The sequence below is a fragment of the Cryptomeria japonica genome, chromosome 9 (assembly GCF_030272615.1).
Source record: "Cryptomeria japonica chromosome 9, Sugi_1.0, whole genome shotgun sequence".
Classification (NCBI taxonomy): Eukaryota; Viridiplantae; Streptophyta; class Pinopsida; order Cupressales; family Cupressaceae; genus Cryptomeria; species Cryptomeria japonica.
This window is the reverse complement of record NC_081413.1, coordinates 126,833,747-126,849,245: the sequence shown is the minus strand read 5'-3', so window position 1 is coordinate 126,849,245 and position 15,499 is coordinate 126,833,747. Positions and strand designations below refer to the sequence as shown.

At 33.7% G+C, this 15,499-nt stretch overlaps 1 protein-coding gene across 2 annotated transcripts in view; it reads left to right on the top strand.

The window, feature by feature from the left end:
* Window positions 1-8,378, top strand: part of LOC131031386 (mannosyl-oligosaccharide 1,2-alpha-mannosidase MNS1) — a 128,943-nt gene extending 120,565 nt beyond the window's left edge. For both annotated transcript variants that reach the window (XM_057962498.2, XM_057962497.2), the window contains exon 14: window positions 7,853-8,378. In XM_057962498.2, the coding sequence (XP_057818481.2) occupies window positions 7,853-8,182 (330 nt within the window). In that variant the 3' untranslated portion in view covers window positions 8,183-8,378. The remainder of the gene's footprint in view (window positions 1-7,852) is intronic.
* The last annotated feature ends 7,121 nt before the right edge of the window (window positions 8,379-15,499 follow it).

The following is a 15,499-nucleotide window of genomic DNA, read 5'->3' as shown; positions in this document are numbered from 1 at the left end:
TAACATCGATATAATTTCAATCTTTCTGAACTGTTTTCATTGTTGTCAACATAGTACCCCTTTATCCATACATCTTCTATAGATGTGGATACACATTCCACATTTCCAGCAAAATTGCCTTTGACACTTTTGATTGTTATTTTTGAAAATCTTATTGATAATGCATCTCTCTATTAGTCTCATCATGCTTCACAAGTCATTTGTGTTCTTGCATCTGTTGATGTTGTGCTCTCTATTGTCTTTACTAAGCATGGTCTTTTTGTGATGTGCTGGAAACATATCATTCACACATCTTTCTGCCTCAAAATGTTATTCACTTGCTCCATCCACAAGTGCTCTTTACTGTTAGCATGGTCTTTTTGTGATGTACTTGAAAAACATTTTGTATGCTTATTTCCACTTAAATATATTTATTTGCCCTCTTGTAATGTCTCCTCTTTGCTAGTGATCACTTAGGAGCATAGATTTGCCTATTATCCATCTCCGCAGGCAAGTTCAGAGGTTAGGAGATGATTGGCTAACCAAGGGGATTTATACTTAGTCATTTTCTTGGCAAAAAGTTACTTTTGCTAAAATTAGACATGTCATAAAGTAACTTTATAAAAGGGGTTAATTAAATGTCAGTGATGAAATATAAAGTTTTCCCCTTATGCACTCCTTTCTAGGCAAAAAGTTAAATAAACTTTATTTTAAAAACAAAACGTGGCCCCATCAATGATAAATCAAACCCTCAAGCTGGGCGCCTAAGTGAGGAATATTCCCTTGGAATAATGGTATATTGAATCCCTAATTTGGGCGTTGGATTAAGGAAGGCTAAAAGGAAATGTACAACATCATTTTGCATCATTTTTATTCATTTTTTTATCGAATCTTCTTGGAATAGGGCAGCATTGGTAGATGAGTTTTGGAATGAAAACTCTTAGCTTAGAGGTCATTGGACGCAAACCCAATCACCATTCAGCAAGTCAGCATCTTACACCTCTTCACTAGTGCAGACTTTCCAAATTTTCAAAAAAGTTGAGTTCATTCCTTTGACACAATTTTAGATGCTATGAATTTGCTTTAGTTGCCTCTTATTGATGCAAAGTTGTACTTTATTTCCTTAAATTTTGTTGAGTGCATGATCATGAATCTTCCTTTTCCAAATTTCTGACAATGTAACACATTTTTCAGACAAAGCTCTGGTGGTTTTAGTAATCTGAGTTGATTTAATTTTTCCAGGCTTTATTTTCCATCTATATATGATGTAACAATGGGAGCACTTCATTTGTATAAACATAATTATTATTCTGAGAAGCTTCATTACCTCTATCGTCAAATGCTTCATGGAGTATTTGATTTTTGCATTTATGGTACTCATAATTTACTAAAATCTTTAAGCAGCTTTCATGTTTAATTTCTAGTAGCAGAGTTTCTATTTTATAGTTTGGGTCCAGTAGAAAATTTTCTGGTTGTTGGTTTAGACGTAGTTTCAGAAATTTAGCTGTCCTAGTTTGAACATCTTCAGTCTTTGGTGTGGTCTAAATTGTTCCTCATAAACCTGCTTTTATGACCCTTTGCTCCCATTCTTGCTTACCTTCCAATCCATGGGATTGAATCCTTATTAACAACCCCCAGTTGGACATTTACCATGAAGTAAGAAACCACCCCAAAATAAATCTTCCTTTGAAATCAACCACACAACAAAATGCAAACCAATGCCAAGCACATCACTCATAACTTCATAAGTCATTAACAGCAAAAACATCCAAATTGAAAGCAATCTTACTTTGATCACATGACCTTGCTCCAAGTATGAAATACACAATTATTTTGCACGAACTTGTATAATTAATTATCTGGTGAGTTTGAGTTTCGAACTTGTAAAATTAATTATTTGGTGACTTTGAGTTTGTTTTGATTTCCTCCTTTGTAAATCCTTTTTATCCTTTCTTTTCGCCTTCATTCGTGTTTTCAATCAAGGGCTTTGCGGTTTTGTTTACTCAGCGAATTGAGCTCTTTTAGGTGTTCTTATCGTTTTTTTCTGTTTTTTAGATTTCGATCATGGTGTTACCTCCGCACACACACCATTATCTATGCCCTTATGCAGTGTTTGCTTTGCGGCAGATGCCAGGGTTGTCATCCCAGCGTACAACATGCTTAAGGCATGATGGATGCTGTGGTAACAAACCCAACATGTTTGTTTTTGAGAGCTTTGCCTTACGGTGTATGGTGGGGTGATGGCCCGACATACATTGCAGTCTCACCTTTCAATTTATGTCGTGGTCATACCCCCCACCCTACACCATTTCCTTTGTAACATTTTTTATTGAAGCCTTTGCAAATGGTGCATGTTGAGTGTATGATCTTGACATACACCATTTTCTTATTGTGCAGTTTTCCCAAGTGCTTTCACATGGTGCATGGCAGGGGTATAACCCCGCCATACACCAAATGCAGTATTTTTTCCTTTGCGTTATGCAATGGTGTAAATCGGTGTTGAAAGCTCGATTGCCACCTTTTGCCATTGTTTGATCTTCCCAAGGTGCGAATCAGACTTTCAACCCCGATTTACACCATTTTTCATTTTTGAGTCCCTCAAGTGCAAATCAGGCTTATTAGTCTAAAATGCACTTTGTATGTCTTTCACCAATTTTTGGTGTAAATCGAACTTTGCATCAATAAGAGGCAACTAAAGCAAATTCAAAGGCTTTTTGTTTTATCAACAAATTAGGGTTTTTGGAATCGTAATAAGGTGATTCTAATGAGTTAAAGCATGGTGATGATCTTTTCCAAAATGTTGCAGTTGTCATCACAGTCAAATGACAGAGCCATCACCAAGCAAGAAAGGAATGAAGTTCAAGAAGTAAGACCCTCATTCGGTCTTCCCGCCTTCATCCGTGTCCTCTAACATTGACAATATTAGAGATAGAGATAGGGCATGTAGATCTTGAAGATTTCTTGAAGATAGTTAAAAGAGCCGCTAGAGTACTACAAAATGGAGGCAATCATTAACAATGGCATTCATTTGGTTGCAGCTTTCTCCATGTCAGCACAAAACCCCAAAATTGTGTTAGCATTAGCTAACAAATATGATCTAGTTAGCAGGTTAGTTAAGGATGCAGAGGGAAATAAGACTCTCATCAAATTCGATGGTTTCTTTGACACTATTTTCAAGTGTCCACATATAGATCGATATGCCAATATTGACATGCAGTTAGCACTGACATATTATGACAACAATTCAGATAAGTGCAGTAGGAATATCAATGATAACTGGTTGAAGACTCCAAGGCCCACTATTGCAAGATGGCCTGAGACTATTCATCGAAGTGACTTCATTGAAGAGGTAAATGATTTGATTACTCTCCTTAGTAGAGTAAAAGGACTTCCTGTTTCAGATACTTATCATAAGTGGACGTATCAATACATTCATATTATTTGGCAAAATAAGATCTATTGGGGTAAATAGATAGCTGATACTTTGTGCAAATAGTTAAATAAAATTCCTACCACTCTAAAGTTCTATATGACTTCATACCTAGTATTGCAGCAACCTCAATGAGTCATTTTCTAGGGTTGTCAACTATAGGAGGCATGAGTCAAATTCCTATATATCGATATTTCACACAGTTGACTCTCAAGAACAGTTTACATCATTTCAAGAGGGTCAATAATGTTCCTTTTATTTTTATACGTATATGTTTGATAAAGATCTTCAAAAGAAGAGAGTATCAGATGAAGCTTGGAATGTGGTGAACCAATATGGATGCAGTTTGTTGCAATTCCCTACTTTCACATATCTTAGAATAGGATGTTTTGATGGTGAGCTATTCATGCTTCCTAGGTATCCATCGGATAAAATTGTACTCATGGAATTTGCTCGTCAGATGATAGCAATGCATAAATGCTAATCTAGTTTGCATAAGATTGGGAGATATTCAATCAATTCTATCTACAAGGCCCGAGCAATGGATGAAGAGATGAGAAGAGTGACTATGAGGTTCTTCAAGGCCAGGAAACACTTTTGATTAGAGAGGTATGAAGAACAAACTTAAGAAAAGTTACACTCATGTTCACCGGGTAGAGGACATTTGGATTGATTGTAGAACAAAAGAGGATATCAGAAGGTTTGATCAATGTTGCCTTACTCTGGAGCAAATTGAGAATCTGAATCTTGCTGATATTCCTGAGTATCTCGAAGATGATTGAGACATTTTAAATCCTATGTATGAAAAGAATAAGGTAGTAGATTCACCTTTGCCTCTTATTCAATTGTCCTAGAAAGAGAACACTTCAATAAGGACCAGATTTAAGAATATCTTGGCCAATACCAATGTTTGGTTGTCACAGAAAGGGATTCGATTAAAACCTTTCCAAATTGGATCTGAAGATGACACTGTAGGGCCTGTTGGAAAGAGTTTTGAGTTGAGAACTAAGAATAAACAAGACGCAACAGCTCCAAAGGTGCCAAAATTCAAATTCACAGTTGGAAAAGGCAAGGATAAGAGTCAAGGGGAATCCTTAGCCCAAGATGCTCAAACACAGGGTGAAGTTGAAGAAGAATCCCTCGAAGAAGAGATTGAACAAAAAGAAGAAGAGTTAGAAAAGGAACAAGAGGAAGAATATGATGAGGAGGCATTGCCAGAAATTCTTAGTACTTCCCAATCTGAAGGGACACAAGAAATCATTCCTCCTTCATCTCACGATGTTCCAGGTACAACCCCTTCAATTTCGGTTTCTAACCCCATTCCTTTGGGTTCTACCATTTCATATGCATTTGAGACTCCTGGTGTAGTGATTCACACTATTCCTTCAACAACAACCAGTGAGTCGGCTGTAGATACCCCGCATGACAACATTGAGAATGTCTTCCTTCCTAATTTGTTTGAAGTGACTTCCTCTATGTTAGAAGATTTTGACAAATTCATCTCAGAAACCGATCTTCCTCCCAAGGTTTCAGTTGTTGAGAATTCACCAGTAGTAGTAACTACCACTCCTATTGTAACCACAAGCATGCAGAACCAAGAGCTTGCATCTCAGGTATTGACCACAAAAATAGAAGATGATACACCTTTGCCACCTTGGTTAGTTTTCGATACCCCTAAGAGAAAAAAGCAAGCCATCTCCCCGGATGACTTCGACTTTAGTCGGTTGGTTCCTCATAAACCCAAGTTACTAAGAAAGCCAAAACTTTATCTAGGGATTGAGCTGGGCAAGCAAACTCATGAAGGAACAGTGGAAGATGCTCAAGCATCTTTTGATAACCCTGTGACAAGGTATAATGAGGAGAAGATAAAAAAGGATAGATTGAAGAAATAGGTGGAGCAACTCACTAACATCTTGATCAAGATAACAAAATCGTGAGAGGTAGCTGAACCAGTCGCCTCTTCAATTGATGAATAGATCGTCAAGCAAGCTGAACAGGTCAATTCACGGGGAAGATTAGTTGGTGAGTGGATGGAGAAGATACCGAGTCAAGGTACACATCTCATATGTTTTGTAGTTACCCTAGTAAATAATCTAGAAGATGTTAAGTCCAAGATAGATAAAACATTGGATCTATTCTTGAATGAATTAGAGACACGAGAAGAACTTAAACTCATGGTTGAAGTTAGAAGATTTTCAATTAGATGTTTCGGTTGATAATGGAGTACTTCCTTCAAGGGATATGTATACTGAACAAAGGGGGGTATTAGAACATCAAATGAACACCTTGAAAATGCTTGTCAAGGATATGAGAAAAGCTCAAAGGGAATGTAATGATAAAGGCAAGGACATCATTGAAAAGATATCAGCACTTCCTTGTACATTACTTGATGAAAATCAAATGCCTCTTCATGAAGATGTTATTATCAAAGAATTCAGTTTGCTTATTGGAGAAGAGGTGGACAAAGAAGTTTTCTCATTATCTTCCATTGATAAGTTGATAGAGATTCATGTCAATCTGGATGATTTGGCTTCTCTTCTAAAGAAGCACAAGAAATTCTACATGAGCCTCGGAGATTCCATCACTTGAGTCAAAGTTATCATGAGCCATACCAAGGGATCCAATGAAGAACAAATGAAGATAGCTCTGCAAAAATGTGAGGAGTTCATGAAGCAAGATCATAATGGAGTGTCCGGTGACACTTAGTGTTTTTCATATTTTCTAAAGTTGTAGGTGCATTTTTGCAATAAGACTTCGACACCTCAAGTGTCATTTTGTATTCAAGTTTTTGCATTCTAGAACATGCACGAGTTCCAAGTCAAATAGGACTCTTCTTTGATTTAGTCATAGTTTCCCTATATTAGCTCATTGCAACTCACCTATATATATCAGGGTGCTCATTGTAAATTTTATCTATTATCTTTAATTTTATGCAACAAAACTTTGCCGAAGTGAAGAGCAAAGTGAAACTTTGAGTTCGTATTGTTATTTTGCAAACTTGATCAAATAAGAAGACATCTTTGGCATTCAAACTTTGTGTTGTATACATCATGGTTTATGGTGAGAGTGTTCTTATATCAGTCTTATAAAATCTTGTTTCGATTAAGCAAAAGCATTGTGGAAAAGTATTATTAAAGAGTAGAACAAGTTTGGTTTGTAAACTTTGTGTTACATTTCAGCACTTGTTAAATAGAATTAGCAATTAGTAGAAGAGGTAGTAATTTGAAGACTTTGAGCTTCATTTTGTTATTTCGAAAAAAGATTGTCAAAATTTTAATTAGATATCAAGACGAAGACTTTGTGCTTTGCTTTGTTATCTTGGTAATATATCGCGGGTTATAAAAGTTATTTGTAAAAGGTTTATAGGATCATAGTGATTGTAAGACTTTGTGCTTGAACACTATTTTTCCGTCCCAGAGAAGCAACAGAGGACTTTGCGCTTTCATGGAAACTTTGCTTCGTTTATTTTGTATTTTTCATTCACATGCTCTTGAGTTATTTCATAGTAACTTTGAAGTTATATTAATCATTACTGCTCTAGATTGTAAATTCTTTTTTGAAAAATGAGAAAAGAATAACATCTATTCTAAAAAAAAGACTAGGATGATGTACTGCCCACGTTTAGATTAGGAATCACAATTTGTACTTTTGTTCTAAATTAAAGAGAGTAGTAAGCAAAAGGGGGAGCCTTCCCTTATAATTAGGAGAGATTCAATCTCACACATTGTGGCTGAAACCACAATTTTGTGACCCCAGTTTACAAATTTTTCACCCAACACCTCCTATACTCTTGTATATCCCTGACTGGCTATGGCAGGTTCTAATGATGTTAAACAATATTGGCAACCTAGAAACTAAAAACCCCAACACCATATGGTACATTATATAACCCATATGGCTTCAAGGATCCATTAAGTCAATCTGTATATCTTTGAGTGCATGCATTAAGAGACTTCTGTGCATCTGTTCCCTTGTTATTCTGCTTGAGAGCAATATTTTTCGCCTTTTTTGTGACATTATATTATCAATGTAAAGTTTAAATATCAATGTAAAGTTTTAAAATAAGTCTGAATGCATCAACTTTCTGAGACTCAAGTATTGTAAGTCCCTCAATTGTTAGAGGTCTCACATGGACTAACAGAATCCCTTGCCTAGTTTGAGCTGGGTTTTGCATGAGTTGGATCCAAATCTTCCTCAATTATCTTATATAAACTCATGGTTTGAAATTCTTTGTTTTTAGACTATAATAGAAAACTTAATTTCCCATTCAGAGACCAATGTTTGTTTGTAAGGTTAATAAAGGCAGTATAAGCACATAGAACATAGAACATGAACATGTAATGTGCACAATGCAATCTTGAACTCGTTATGTCTCATATTCTTCTTGTCTTGCAATTAAATATTTATGTTTAGTATTGATGCTTTAATGGTTTTATTATACAGGTGAATAGTGGTGAAAAAGATGACATGATGCAAAGCTTTTTTCTTGCTGAAACCTTGAAGTACTTCTACCTTCTGTTCTCACCGCCATCTGTTATTCCTCTTGATCAGTGGGTTTTTAACACTGAAGCCCATCCATTAAAAATCACAACACGTCTAGACTCGATGCAGATGCTTGGGAATCATCAATTTGGTCAACAAGCACAAGAAGTCAAAATAGACCAGAGGTTACGTGGTGAAAGGTTTGAATCTTTTAATCGGATCAAGAGCAATATTTTGGAAAGGGGGAAACACCGGGAGCGGATATTAGGTAGGAAGGAAGGTCATTCATGAACTTTCAGAGGTACTAACAAATTATAATTTTGTAATCATTCTTGTCCTATAATTTCATGGCTGTGACTGACATGAGTTAGTTTTGAGTAATTTATTTTAAACCAAGCCAGGAGCACCTCACTTTGCAACAATTTGTTTATGGTGCTCATACAATTTGTACAAGCCATATTTTATAAGTGAACTTCATTTTTGGAAATTTTGTTTTATTCTGTATTTTTAGAACTAGATATTTTTTGACCAACAACTCAAAGGGTGCAAGCACTGTAAAGACTAGCAATGTTAGTGTACAAGTAGACATTTTGAAGATTTTGATTAGTCTTGATTCTTGAAAGCCTTTGTGCTCTTTCTTTTGACAAATGATGTAAAGACAGGGAAGCACACCCTCTTTTCTTTACTATAAAAGCCATAAGAAGACATGGATGATTTTTTTGCTGCATGTTTAGTTATAATGTAGATTTCCCTTTCTACATATGCTTGATAGCTAGATACTGTTTAAATGCAGATATGTCCTGCTGCATAGCATAGTTGGAGGAATTTGGAATGCCCTAATTTTGTTTTCGTACTACGTTGAAATTTCAGGACTATATTTCACACTAATTAAGTTTTTTAGGATGAATTTCTCTAGTTTTTCCCATGCACAGGATGTCAATTCTTTCTTATGCTTGGTGATGCAAATAGGCATAAATTTAATAAATTGAATGTTGCAAGTCTAATAAATTACAGCAAATATTTCCACTTTTCTTTTTCTTTGTAACATTATTTGTCAACCACACGAAGTGGTTCTAGGAAATTAAAATTCCATTGCCACACCTATTCTTTCTTATGCTTGGGTGATGCAAATAGTATTACTCCAATAAAGTGAATTTTGCAAGTCTAATAAATTCCAATAAATATTTCCACTCGTTTTTTCTTTGTAACACTTTGTCTATCCTGCCAAGTTGTTCTGGCAAATATAATATCCTTTGCCACATCAATTCTTTCTTATGCTTGGGTGATGCATGGCATTACTCTCTCTATTAACGTGAATATTGCTAGTCTAATAAATTCCAATAAATATTTCCACTTGTTTTTTCTTTGTAACACTATTTGTCTATACCGCCGAGTAGTTCTAGAAAATTAAATATCCTTTGCCACATTAATTCTTTCTTATGCTTGTGTGATGCAAATAGGCATTACTCTAATAAAGTGAATATTGCAAGTTTAATAAATTCCAACAAATATTTTAACTTGGTTTTTATTTGTAACACTGTTCGTCAATCTTGCCAAGTGGTTCTAGAAAATTAAACATCCATTGCCACATCAATTCTATCTTATGCTTGGGTGATGCAAATAGGCACACTTAACTAAAGTTGATATTGCAAATCTAATAAATTTATTTCCACTTGTTTTTTCTTTGTAACAAAATTTGTCAATCCCACAGTGGTTCTAGAAAATTAAATATCCATTGCCGCACAGAATGCTTTCACTGTAAATGGTTGGAGTGCCCTTCATGCCTTTGACTATAAATGTGTCTGATCTCACTTGTTGGCGATTCATACCCTTCTCAATTTAGAGATGTGGAAGCTGATTGTTTAACTTATTTGTACTGTTCTGTGTTGTCTTTTCAATATGTATACTGTGTTCAAGTATTGAAACACAGTGAATCTAATTTTTATAGTTTATATAAGTAATGGACATGGAACATTGTAATAAAAAGAGTCCAGGTTAATGCTGTTTCATAGTTCAGACTGATAAATTTATGTAGAGCACTCAAGAATAAATAACAAGACTGTTGATATGCAGATGACTTAAAAACCCACGACAAACTAATGAGATCATGAATGTTGAATAGATGGCTAGCCTAGGACATGTATACGTACTGAATGATTTCATTGTCATAAAGTAAGAAGTTTAACATGCTTGCTGAAGATTTCATCCAAGAACAATTTTAATATTATTATTGTAATAATATTCATTGATATGCATTAAAGGCCTTGAGATGACCTAAGCTTGGAAAGGAGGTGCAAATAACTATAATTGAGGTTGATTTGATTGTCATTTTCATGAAGACTTGGAAGACATCAATTGTTTCAGGAGCATTCTAGCTAGTTTCATAAAAATAGTTAACATTTTTCAGCTCATTGAATTTTAATTTTCTGATTTAGTATTTATCTAACTCATGTTGCGGATATGTAACATCTTGCATGTAATTGAATGTGTTTTTGGAATTCTCCTTGAGTTGGGTCCTTATGCCATGTTTGGGCAAAGCAGAATAGATAGGACATTAAAAGATTATATTGAATTTCAGAGATGTGTTCTAATTATCGTTATCCTAAAAAAATTGAATTTTGGCTCAAAGTGCATGTCAGTTACAAGCTTTAGTGGTGATTAAGGTTTTGAAAGTCATTATTGAAAAACTTCTGGAGGAATCAGTGTTACCAAGAGTGGTGATGCCGTGAGATCTGGCAGGGTGAATATTTGAGGCATTTAAGCGAAATAAATTGACAGGTTTAAGCAATTGCCTTGGGATAGGAAAAATACAGGTTATGTTTCAACTTGGGTCCTATATATTAGATTTAACTGAACCTTTATGAAAGTTTTGAATTAAACTTGCTTAGGGTTATTGGTCACTCTCTTTTTAAGGCCAGTGATATACAGCATCTTGCTCTCACATCTGGGCGGTGTTTTATAATTTACAAGAGATTTGTATTCAACTTTCCTTAATGTTCTGGAAAAAACCTGTGAGGCTATTCAGCTCCCTTTTAAATCCTGGTTGTGCATTATAGACTTTTAGACTCAGTTATGTTGTATATTTTACAGTCTAATGATTTTAATCTCTATTTGTTCAATACATGGGGTGATGAACATAGCTTATCAAGCCAGCACTGACAAACCTGATGTTATTGAGGTAATTTTTGAAACAACTTGTGTGCGTTATTTAATGCTTCCACGATTTACATACTTGTCTACATTGCAGTAAGAACTTTATCTGGGCAAGAAATGGCTTTGAATTATCATTGATTGGATCACTGTATTGTGTTCCAGTGCTCGTATGGGGGTGGTTTGAGAGGGGAATAGTTGAAAAATTTGTGTTAAGATTTCACATACCCCATTTGTTTGAACATCTTAAAATCTCTATCATCAAATCCATTGTGTGCATTATAATCATCACATATAATAAGACCACATTCAATTTAAGCATCATGTGGGAGAACTCATTTGTCTTGGGCATGCGTCTCTTAAGAAGATTTTGTAGGAACAACGGTTTCAAAGTAAATGTTTTGAGCAAGATCCACCAGTTCCATAAATAAAAATATATAGTATTGTGTATCACTTAAACCAAACACGGTCAATATTGGTAAGCAAGCATGTCTCATTTAAGAAGATTTACAGGGATCAATGGTTTCAGAGTTAATTTTTTCATCAAGATCACCAGTTCCAGTTCTGCAAGGGTACTGAATATAGTTTTATGTACCACTGAAACGAAACAATGGTTAATATTGGTTAGTAAGCATGTCACTTCTAAGAAGATTTATAGGGATCAATGGTTTCAGTAAGATCCACCAGCTACGTAAATATAAAATATTCTTGTAAAGCCAGTTCTGCAAGGGTACTAATTATAGTTTTACGTACCACTTAGACCAAGTAATGTTAAATGTGGTTCACTTGAATGCAATGTCTTGATGGTTTTTATGTAATAAAAGGAGTTCTTACATCATCAGTTTTGGGCAACCTTGTTGCTTTGGAGTAGGGATAAAGGCTTTGGAGGTTATTCAGCAAAAGTATCAACCATGAGGCTACTTTCTACTTTATGTCAAACATGGAACTTGAATAGGCTTTTCCCCACACAATTGTGATTTCCCTAATAGATATTTTCGTAATTAAAAAAGGCTTTTGTTGAGTCTTCATATGCTAAAACCAAAATCATAACATTTGTTGTCTTTGAGAATGCTGCAAAAAGCTTTGTTTTTATGAACGAACTCAATGTTTAATTACGGTGAAAACTTTGTAGCACGCAAGTGCAGTGTTACATCTGTCATATGTGACTCCAAGAGGAACAAGGCTCCTATTTGAGCCCATTTGGGATGCACCTTATTCTGAATTGTCCTAACAATATATGGTATTCAAGAAGCAGCAGGCCCTTTTTTTGTTCCCAAATATGAACTTTCAAAGCCTTTGCTTAAACAAGAGGGAAACCTGAAAGGTGGAAAAAGCCTCAGTTTGTTTTAACAAAATATAGTAAATGAAATAAAGAAGTTGGTAGATCATATGGTTTCTCGTAAATGGCCGCCCAAAAGGAAAGAATGGAAATAATATCTTTAGAGTAAAGTTCTCGAGTGCAAGCCTGCACAGAAAGCCATTACAAATACCAGCCACAGAAAACCATTAATGTCAATTTTTAAATTCAGCCCTAGGAGAGTTGTGAAGTACTACTGGAAGTTACAAACATTGTAAAATTGACAAATCACTCGAAGCATAATTCCAAGTCAAAATGCTTGATCGGATCAGTCAGCAAGAGCACATCCTCAATAAAATGAGATCCAAATATGGAAACCTTAAATGCAATGGAGATCCTGTGGTAACAATCAAATATGTAAAGGGTTTCGGGTCTTTAAAACCTGTTTTTCCTTAATAAAAAACAATCAAATATGTACTAAAACAATTGTTGCAATAGTTCGTTCAAATGATGAATCTCCAAGGAAATGTAACCATTAGACTGGTTTTATTAAGTACTTTAAATAATCAATCACAATAATAAATCTAATTAGAAAAATTAGAAACCAACATCGACCTACAAATAAATCTAATTAGAAAAACTAGAAACCAACATCGACCTACAAATCCTAATTGACAAGAGTAAAAATTATATTATTGTTCTTATGATGAACCTCGAAGGAAATATATGCATTAGGTTGGTTTTACTAGGTACTGTAAATAATCAACCACAATAAAAAAATCTAATCAACCATAATAAAAAATCTAATTAGAAAAATTAGAAACCAACATTGTCCTACAAATCCTAATTCACAAGAGTAAAAACTATATTATCGTTCAAATGATGAATCTCCAAGGAAATATATTGGGTACCGTTAATAATCAATCACAATAAAAAAATCTAATTAGAAAAATTAGAAACCAACATCGACCTACAAATCCTAATTGACAAGAATAAAAACTAAATTAACTTATATGCAACTCTTATATATATCTTTAATGATTTATGAATCAAGACTATATAAACTATAATAACTTGCACATAACTTTTATCCACTACTATCCTTATATCCATACATCCATACATACATACATCTATATTGTTCATTTAATTATATAATGAATTATTTTTAAATATCTATAGTGTCGCTTTTCATTTAATTTGTCTAATTTATATATTGAATTATTGTATTAAATGACAAAAAATTGAGTAAGACAATTGATTATGTTTTTGATAATAGAAGTAGGGATTTTATTATATTTTTAATAATTTGATTATATTAAGTGCCTTTTAAAATATAAATAATTATTATTACGATGATGACTAATTATGTGTTTGTTCCAATAAGTACAACGAGAACCATTAACAATCTTAAATTAGAGAGAGAGTATCATCGAAGAGAAGGTTCTAGCTAGTGGAAGTAATCATGATGAACTTGGTACACTCACTTAGACTCATGCAATTAGATTGCACGTGTGTGAATAATATTAAGGCTTATGTTTTTTTGTATTTGAATAATTATATTAGTTTTTGAATGGTGTCATATATTAGAAACATATTTTTGATTAAATGTGACTTTTTTCACTTTTGAGTATAATCATTATGTTTATTTTATTCATTACTTTTCATATTTTATTAGTGACCAATTGATTAGATCTTACAGTGTGGCATCAAAGCTTTGGGTTCAAGACTAAGGGTCTAGAGTCTTCTATATTAAAGTTGCAACCTAGAAAATTGTTGATTTGTATGATTTCTCTAAAAGCAATCATCTATGATGTAATCTTAGGATGACCACAAATTCATGTTTGTTTGATTATGTTCAAGTTTCACATACAATGAAGCATGCATGATAAGATGAACACACTTGTGATTTATTTGATGAATACACTTGGTGATTAGACCTAGCGATCATGCTAGGTAAATTGTCAAGAAATTCCTAGCAACATGGTCAAATAATTAAGTTGTAAAATTATAAATCTGCATTAACTATAATGCATACTTTTTTTTGACTATGAATGCTTAACATTGCGATGATCATTTCTATGTTCTATAATCATCAAGACAATAACTTTCCTTATTAGAAAAACATATTGTATCCCATTTGAATTGCCCAATTTCACCATTGAGTTATTGTATTTATTTAATTGTAATCAATTAGGCAAGATAATTTGATTATGTAAATATCCTTTGAAATACAAATAAGAATGATTACTCATTCTCTTGAATTGGAGAGATTATCATTGAAGATGGTTCTAACTGGTGAGGTAACTTGTCATGATGAAATTGATACACACAATCACTTAAACTCATGTATTTAGGTTGCATGTGTATGAATAAGATTAGGACTTTGAGTTTCTTTATTTGAAAAATTGCATTATTTTGTCAATGATGCATATATGTTGTTGTATGAGAATGGAACTTCTTTACATAAATTTAGATAAAATTATCACATTTGTATTTAGACATTTTGCAAAAATAGACCTCAAATTAAATGAGAATTGACATGAGAATGCAAAATAACAGTTTTCTCTTCTTTTAATTATTATTATAATAAAATAAAGCTAATATTAAATCAATAATATGATTTTTGATATTAGAAATAGCAAAACATGGATGCTGGCCCTTTTGACCCTTTACATTAACAACTAACAACACACAACATATCAAATAAATGATATGTTGTATTCTAATATAATAAAATTAATAATATTATTAAATATTATTATATTTTAATATTGATATGTTAATACTCTTATTCTATTTAAAAAAGACAATTTATTTTAAAGGGAATACATAAATAAATAAACAAACTTAAAACAGTTTTTCTCCTCCACATGCCTTGTAGATGTTTCCACAATTTGGACGCATGTGCTGCATTTGAAAAAAAAACTGGAAGAAATTTTCAATAAGGGATTATGATGGTAGCTTTACTAAATTGTAGCCGTTGGGAGATGTGTGCAGACATTAGTTATTTTGTAGCCGTTGGGAGATGTGTGCCGACATTAGTTATTTTGGAGATGCTCTGAAAACACTAAGTCTACCACTATAAGAAATTTCTTGATTCTGAATGTAGAGTTGCTTCCCATTTGTTGGCGATTCCCAATGTTTTCTTTCACTTTATT